The sequence below is a fragment of the Cyprinodon variegatus genome, unplaced genomic scaffold (assembly GCF_000732505.1).
Source record: "Cyprinodon variegatus isolate N-32 unplaced genomic scaffold, C_variegatus-1.0 Scaffold140, whole genome shotgun sequence".
NCBI classification, from domain to species: domain Eukaryota; kingdom Metazoa; phylum Chordata; class Actinopteri; order Cyprinodontiformes; family Cyprinodontidae; genus Cyprinodon; species Cyprinodon variegatus.
Window position 1 is genome coordinate 1,324,426 of NW_015150593.1, and position 7,788 is coordinate 1,332,213.

General features: G+C 43.7%; 1 protein-coding gene across 1 annotated transcript in view; it reads left to right on the plus strand.

The window, feature by feature from the left end:
* Positions 1-719: 719 nt before the first annotated feature.
* The window catches only part of elk3 (ELK3, ETS-domain protein (SRF accessory protein 2)), an 11,384-nt gene continuing 4,315 nt past the window's right edge, over positions 720-7,788 (plus strand). Inside the window, exons 1-3 of the mRNA XM_015376745.1 lie at positions 720-985; positions 4,665-4,873; positions 5,881-6,642. Of these exons, the coding sequence (XP_015232231.1) occupies positions 4,667-4,873; positions 5,881-6,642 (969 nt within the window). The 5' untranslated portion in view covers positions 720-985; positions 4,665-4,666. The remainder of the gene's footprint in view (positions 986-4,664; positions 4,874-5,880; positions 6,643-7,788) is intronic.

A 7,788-nucleotide genomic window follows, 5' to 3' on the forward strand; every position in this document is an offset into this window, starting at 1 on the left:
TATATATATATATATATATATATATATATATATATAATAACTTCCAGAGTATAGTGGAGTAGAGTCGTTGCTCCTCCATGTGGAAAGGAGCCAGCTGAGGTGGCTCGGGCATCTATTCTGGATGCCTCCTGGTCGCCTCCCACAGGAGGTAACCAGGCATGTCCTATTGGGAGAAGGCCTCATGGAACGCCCAGGACACACTGGAGGGAGTATATGATGATACGGTCCCTCTAGAGTAGCTGGAGGTAGGTGGGTGGATGGATGGTTGGGTGGGTGGAAGGATGGGTTTTTAGGTAGGATGGATGGATGGATAGACAGACGGACGGGTTGGTTTTTAGGTAGGATGGATGGATGGATGGATGGATGGATGGATGGATGGATGGATGGATGGATGGACGGATGAATGGATAGATGGGTGATGGATGGAAAGAAAACCCAGTTGCCACCTTCATAAAAATGAAATCAGGGACACCTCTTGGGCAGGAACTATCTTCCACCTTTTTATTTTTAATTTATTTATGCCATTTATTGTATGCGTCTAATGTTTTTTTTTTAAATATGTAAATAAACCCTGAATTAAATCTCACACTTTACTATGCTTCTTAATGTGGGCCAGTTGGCCTCTTTTTTTTAGCCGTCCCTGAAAGCATCACAGCGTTAACGGGTGATGTCAGTTCACGGACTGTAGGAGTTTCCGCCAGCGTGTGTTCCGACAGAGAGTAGGCCCACTGCTGGCCGCCGAGGAGGGGTAGGAAAAGTGTGTTTACACAGACGGCTAACTGCCTGGGGAATCGTAGGGGAGAGGAAGTCAGCCGGCTCTGCGTCTGCTGCTCCAACTTCCTGCTCAGAAAAAGAAAAAGCCCAGGATCCGATTTCAGCCCAACACAACTGTGCAGACCAGGAGTCAGCATGGAAAAACAAGGGATCACACAGGCATCGACGTAAAGTTCCGCGGAGAGAAGAAACCCAGCCGGAGAGATCGCAGGTAAACTCAACAAAAACTGACGCTTTATTCTTTATTTAATGATTTATTGAACACAAAGCGGACTTTGTTTGCTAACAGGCGGCGTTTATAGATGCAGACAGAGAAGTAGCAGCGGAGCTTCTGAATTCAGACTAGACTTCTGCTTTATGCTGAACTTCTAAGAAATAGTTGCTTTCAGTTAGAAAAGTAAAAGAAATTAAAGTCGGACACGACGCGGTGCTTTCTTCCGGTCCGGGGAACATCTTGAAAATGAGTGAGAGGGACAGAGCAATGGATAAACCTCTGCGATGTGGAGCAGATCAGCAAACGGCTTCATGTTGGCTTTTCCAGCCAACAGGAAGACAGCAGATCTGCTCAGAGCTGAGTAATGTCTGCATACAGCATCTAATCTCATTAGGATGTTCACTTCAGCCAACACTGCGTGGCTTTGTGCTCAATCTGAGACCTTCATCATCCGAGCATCAGCAGCAGGACTCCTCATCCTCACCTCCTCCCCAAAAACTCAGCAGTGATGTTCCTGGAAAGAGCAGGATCCTGTTTGCACCTTGCAAATCTCAAAGGCTTTTAGTAACAAGCTGTTTTCTCACAGGTCACTGTGTCAGTTTGGAGTTTGTGCAACAGGAAGTGTTAATGTTCAAGTTCCCAATTCCTATACATGCTGCATCTCCTGACCAACCGGCGAAAGATGTTTCATCTGTTTTTGGGTTTCAATTCAATTCAGTTTATTTCTATAGCGCCAATTTACAACACCCGTCATCTCAAGGCACTTTACAGTTCATCAGATCATACAATCAAATTGATTCAAGGTTTTCTATCTAAGGAAAACCAGTTGATTGCATCGACTCATCGACTTGAAGGCAATCCTTCACACTAAACATGCTTGTAGCGACAGTGGAGAGAAACAGCTCCCTTTAAACAGGAAGAAACCTCCAGCAGAACCAGGCTCAGTGTGAGCGGCCATCTGCTGAGGCCCACTGGGGTTCAAGGAGACAGAAGCAGAAATACAAAGAGAAACTGTAAAAGGAAACACACAGCCAGGCAGACGAGCTTTGAGCCAGCTCCCAAGTCAGAGGATGAAGACAGCACATCCAGTTAGTCACAGTCAGAGAAACAGGACTACACTGAAAAACAGGCAGATCTCAGACGTCTATAAAAGGTGTTAATGGCAGCAGCACAGCTGATATTTCTTTCCAGGGTGGTGTCACAGACAAGCAGGAACAGAAGAAGCAAAGCTAATTCCACTATTTACGATTTTCATGCAAACGTTGCTTCAGTCTTTGTCAAAAGTGAAGTTCAGAGCGGGTCGTTGGGTGGACCTGAGAAGAGCGGACAATGATGTGATCTTTTGACCTGGGATTGTAGTGGGAAGCGTAGCTGAAGCGGGGAAACGCACCCCTGCTGTGGGATCCCCTCACCTCACCATTTGTCCTTGGAACTAGAATAGGAGGAAGTCCTGACTTTGACAGGTTTGTAGTTTCGCGTGGCGAACAGGAGACTCTAGGGGATAGTTTGGGTCGGAAATCGGTCCCAGCCCTCTTTGGAAGCTCAAAAAGCTTCTCCCTTTTTTCTTTTTTTTTGTTAAATTATTTTACTTTTTGCCTCTTAGGTAAAAAGCAGACATATTTTCTAATATTCAGTGTAACCAGTGGCTTCCTATCACATTGTCTTGTCCTCATAACCAACAAAATTATTGTATTTTATTGAAAAATGATACAAAAAATATGTTTAATTAAGAAAAATCCATAAAGAACAGCCATATAGTGAAGAAATGGTCAAAATCTAACAAAGTGTAGCCTGTGCTTCTAATTCAGTGTTTTGCTTCTCTTTTATTGAACATCCTATCCTAACGTGCTGGTCAAGATTCACTAGGAATTCAGGTCAGAGTCATTCCAAAAAAGTAATAAAAAAAATAATCCACTGGACTTTGTTTCCAAGTTTGAAGGCGTTTCGCTTCCCATCCAGGAAGCTTTTTCAATTCAAAATGTCAGAAATACAGTTAAATTTTAGGTTTTATAGAGTGGCCCAAACAAAGCCTTGTTTTGGCTTAAAAGACATGCAAATTGAACCGGAAGAACAGGTCCGCCCCTTAGAAATGGGGAGTCGTTTAGGTCTTTAACCAGGTCAGCCAGGCCAACAATGCCCCTAACGACTCCCACTTTTCAGAAGCATAGGCCAGTATCGGGTATTGCAGGCTAACAAAGATCTCAATGACTCCCCATTACTGATGGGTGGACTCGTTCTTCCGGTTCAATTTAGATGTTTCTAAACCAAGACTTCATTTGGGCCACTCTATAAATATTGGAACTCGATGCTAATTCTGACATTTTGAATTAAAAAAAGCTTCCTGGCTGGGAAGCGAAACGTCTTCAAAGTTGGGAAAAAAGTCCAGCGGATTGTGTTTTTTTTATTTTTTTTTTTTACTTTTTTGGAATTATCCTAACCATGATAAACAATGGTGGCAGAATCATGCTGTGGGAATAGGGACAAGTAAGGTGGTGAGAGAAAACTAGTGTTACACCGATACGGACACCAGTATCTGGCAGGGCCGCGATCCAGCACTAAAATGGTAGCATCGGTATTGGCGAGTACCGACAAATAGGGCAAAGATACCATTTTGAGATGCAAAAGTTTATTGAACTATTGTCACCCATTCCAGGTAGGCAATACAAAGTTGGGTTCTCTTTGTATTAGTCTTTTTCCTGCTTCACAAAGGTAGGCAGCAGCTTGACAAAGCCATGATGGCAATATTTTACATCCAGGTAGTATGCAGTTCTTCATATATACACACATCAATTTCAAACAGATGGTATCGATATCGGCCAATACTGCACAGCCAGGTATCGGTTATTGGTATCAGGGCGAAAAAATGGCATTAGCTCAACACTAGAGAAAACAGGGCAAAACATCCAAGATAATAGGCCAAAGCTGCAATGGACCAATCATATCTGTGTGTTAGAATGGCCTAGTTAAAGTTTCAATCACTAGACATATGCATACTTCTCACCAAGCAGCGTTTTTTTTCTATTATGCATTAATATTTGAGAACAAAAGTCACAGATTGAAGATACAGTTTGTTGTTACAACAATGAATCACGTGACAATTTAAATACCTCATTTCCATGAAATGTTTCGGTCTTAATCTGTTATTAATGAAACAATGCGTTACTGAGCTCCAAACTCTTCTGACTGTAACACAAACCAGCTGCGTTTTCCAATCGATTCTCTTTAAGTTATCTAGAAATAAATAAACAAAAACACCTGGTAAATTGAGCCGCACATTGGCGCCACTATCTGTGAGAATTAGAGCAGAAAGGATTTTGGATTTTTCTGCGGTCAAGTCGTTGGGGACAGAAAGCTGGTAGTCGGCAGACGGGAGCTTGAAGGCAGCGCATTCCTCTATTAAAGGAATAACCCACCCTGGGCCGTCATGCTTCCTGTGGAGAGAGGGCCAGGTTGAACCGCAGCATATTTCTGGCTTGAGCTGTTGTTCCTCCTTGTATTTTTTTTTTCTCTCTTTCTCTCTCCTGCTGCTGCTGCTACATTACACCATATTCTTTTACACACACTGTTCTATTCATAACCCCCACCCCCCCTGACTGCAGCCTGCTTGCAGCTCAACATGTTGGTAAGAAACGCATCGGCATCAGAAAAGTAAACTGACGCCTTCTGCTCGTTGCAGGTATGGACAGCGCCATCACTCTGTGGCAGTTCCTGCTGCAGCTGCTGCTGGACCAGAGTCACAAGCACCTGATCTGCTGGACGTCCACGGACGGCGAGTTCAAGCTCCTCAAGTCGGAGGAGGTGGCCAAGCTGTGGGGGCTGCGCAAAAACAAGACCAACATGAATTACGACAAGCTGAGCAGAGCCCTGCGCTACTACTATGACAAGGTTAATTCAGCAAATCATGAGCTGCTTACCTCTTCCTCTGCAGCAGTCTGACTCCCCGCCACCCTGCAGCGGGTTTTAGCTAAAAGATAAAAAATAACGGTTTCTTAAAAAATACAATTTATTCTCCTCTCTAAACTACGGTGGCCCTGAAGTGCAAACTGCAACTACAACTGCTTTATGTAGTTTTGTTTTTCTTAATGTAGTTGCGCTTTGCTTTATGTAGTTGCGATTTACTAAATGTAGTTGCGATTTTCTTAATGTAGTTGCGCTTTGCTTTATGTAGTTGCGATTTTCTTAATGTAGTTGCACTTTGCTTTATGTAGTTGCGAGTTACTTAATGTAGTTGCGCCTTTAGATTTGTAGTTGCAGTTTGCACTTCAGGGCCACCGTACTAAAACCATAAACTCCTGCAGCTGCTACCTTTTTGTCTTCAATGACTGTTACGGCTACTCTTGCATCAAAATAGTTTCCCAAAAAAAATCAAAAATTGCCAGAGTAGTCTTAGGAGGAGGTTTTTCGACTCACAAAACAAAAAGCACCTTGGAGAATTTTCTTGTTTCAAAAAAGGGGTGTAAAAAAATAACAGAAATATTCTCAGAGTTGACTTACAAAAAATTCAAATATAAAGTTAAGTGATGTGTGTGAAAAGAAACAATCAGATCCACCTCATCAGCTGCTTCTACTTGTTAATCTCAGCAGGAGGCGGACTGACAAGGAGGAGAGTCAAAGTCAAACCAATACATAAATAAATAAACAATAGCTCTACCATTCACACAACCTTAGATCTTTAACATTAATAATTTTTCAAAAAATAAATTAATCTAATTCTTAACATCCCGGCCCCTAATTGTTAGCCTTAGCAAAATAACAATTACAAAAATAATATTCACAGGAGCCTAACATCTAGCAAAAACATTACATAAATTGAATCCTTTTGTCCATAAATGTTACCTAGAGCTTCTCAACATTTCTAATGCAAAACAATTACTTTAATTTTTATGTTGCAGAACATCATCAAAAAGGTGATTGGCCAGAAGTTTGTCTATAAGTTTGTGTCCTTCCCTGAGATCCTGAAGATGGACCCGCAGGCGGTGGAGATGGGTTTAGCCTCCGGGAGGTTCCCCCTCCAGGAGGACGAGGCCCCTGAGCTGGAAGCGGAACTGGAGGAAGAGGAGGATATCGAGGAGGAGGCCCAGAGGAGGACCCTGGCGGGGTTACGGGTGCAGCAGTGCCAAAGGGATTACCTCCACTCTGGCCTCTACTCGTCCTTCCACATCAGCTCCTTGCAGAACAGCCTGCGTGAGCGTCAGGAGGAGCCGCGCTCAGTCATCCGCTTTGGCACCAACGCCGGCGGCAGAAGCTCCCCTCCTTCTGTCAAAACGGAATGCTACATCTCCCCCAGGGCGTCCAGACTCCCCTCCCATTCCCACTCCCCGTCCTCCCCGCCGCACACCCAACCGGGGCGAAGCTGGAGCCCCTCTGATGAGGAAGAGGAAGAGGAGGACTCGGATCAGAACGCTCAGCCGCTCAATCTCTCCTCGGGACACAGGGAGCGAGCCCTGCAGCTTCCTGAAAAGAGGAGCAGCAGCAGGGGAAGGAGCGTCTCCAGTGACCAAGGAGATGGACTCCCACCCAAAAGCAAAAAGCCTAAAGCTCTGGAGATCTCCAGCCCGTCCCTGCTGCTGGCGGGGAGCGACATCGGCTCCATCGCCCTCAACAGCCCGGCGCTCCCCTCCGGCTCCCTCACCCCGGCCTTCTTCACCGCACAGGTGAGGCGCTTACCTCCGTCACACACATCTGCATTAGAACACATTCCCATCAGGAAGTTCATGGCGTGAGAAAAGTGAGATTTGTTTCCTTGTTTCTAGACGTGAGTCACAGGGTTTGACAATACAGACTTTGATCTATCAGATTTTTAAGGTGCTTTCCAGACACAAGTGGCAAAAAAAAAAATCAAAGTCAGCATCTTATTTGTTCTTTGGAGCCATTCCAGACTAGAAGACCCATTTCCTGCGTGGATCCAAGCAAAGGATGCGGCTGATTGTGTGCTGATGCGTGCGTGTGTGAGGTGACATGCTGTGATTTCTCTAAGAACTACCTTCACCTCCATCTTGTCTCGACATGTTTTCCACGCCCTTCTCTCTGCCGCTCTCTGTTCCTGAAGTCAAACTGGATTCTGTCCCTTTCTGCCAACCAAAACCAGTCCCAATCAAACGAAACCAATGCCCCGATTAACCCTTTCCAGGCTACATATCCATTTCCAGTTTATCTTTGAAGTCTGAACTGCCATTTCCAATTTTGACCCATTTCCCTTTTCTATGAACCTGGAATGAAAAGATAAAATGCAACAGATTCCAATTAAACTTAAAAGTAAGGAGTTGGATGGGATTTTTTAAAATAGTTTATCCTCAAAGCATAATTCCTCAACCGCAGTAAACACTCAGTTTCAGAGGTGGAAAGAGTACTAAAAAATTGTAATTGAGTAAAAGTATCTTTACTTTGCCTAAATTCTACTCAGTAAAAGTAAAATTACCCATCTCAAAATTTGCTCAAGTAAAAGTTATTTCATAAATTACTTCATTTAAAATGTAATTTGAGTAAAAGTTACTTAGTTACTTTGAGTTATTTAATGCAAAAAAGGATGAGTCATGAATCAAATTGAGCACAAGGTGTTTTAATCGATTTCAAGGCGTATTTTAGTGGACATCCACACTTGCAAAAGATCAGCTGGGCTAAAGAACCTACTTCCTCACAGCACAAGGACAGTCGCAACCTGAACCATAAAGTGCAAACAATTTTCTATCCTACTGTCCAACAGACAACACCATGATAACTAACTTACCGCCACATTTTTTCGTAAATTGGATGTTGATGTTTTAAAAGCCAAAAGCTCCGTTTTGCTGGGCAGGCACATG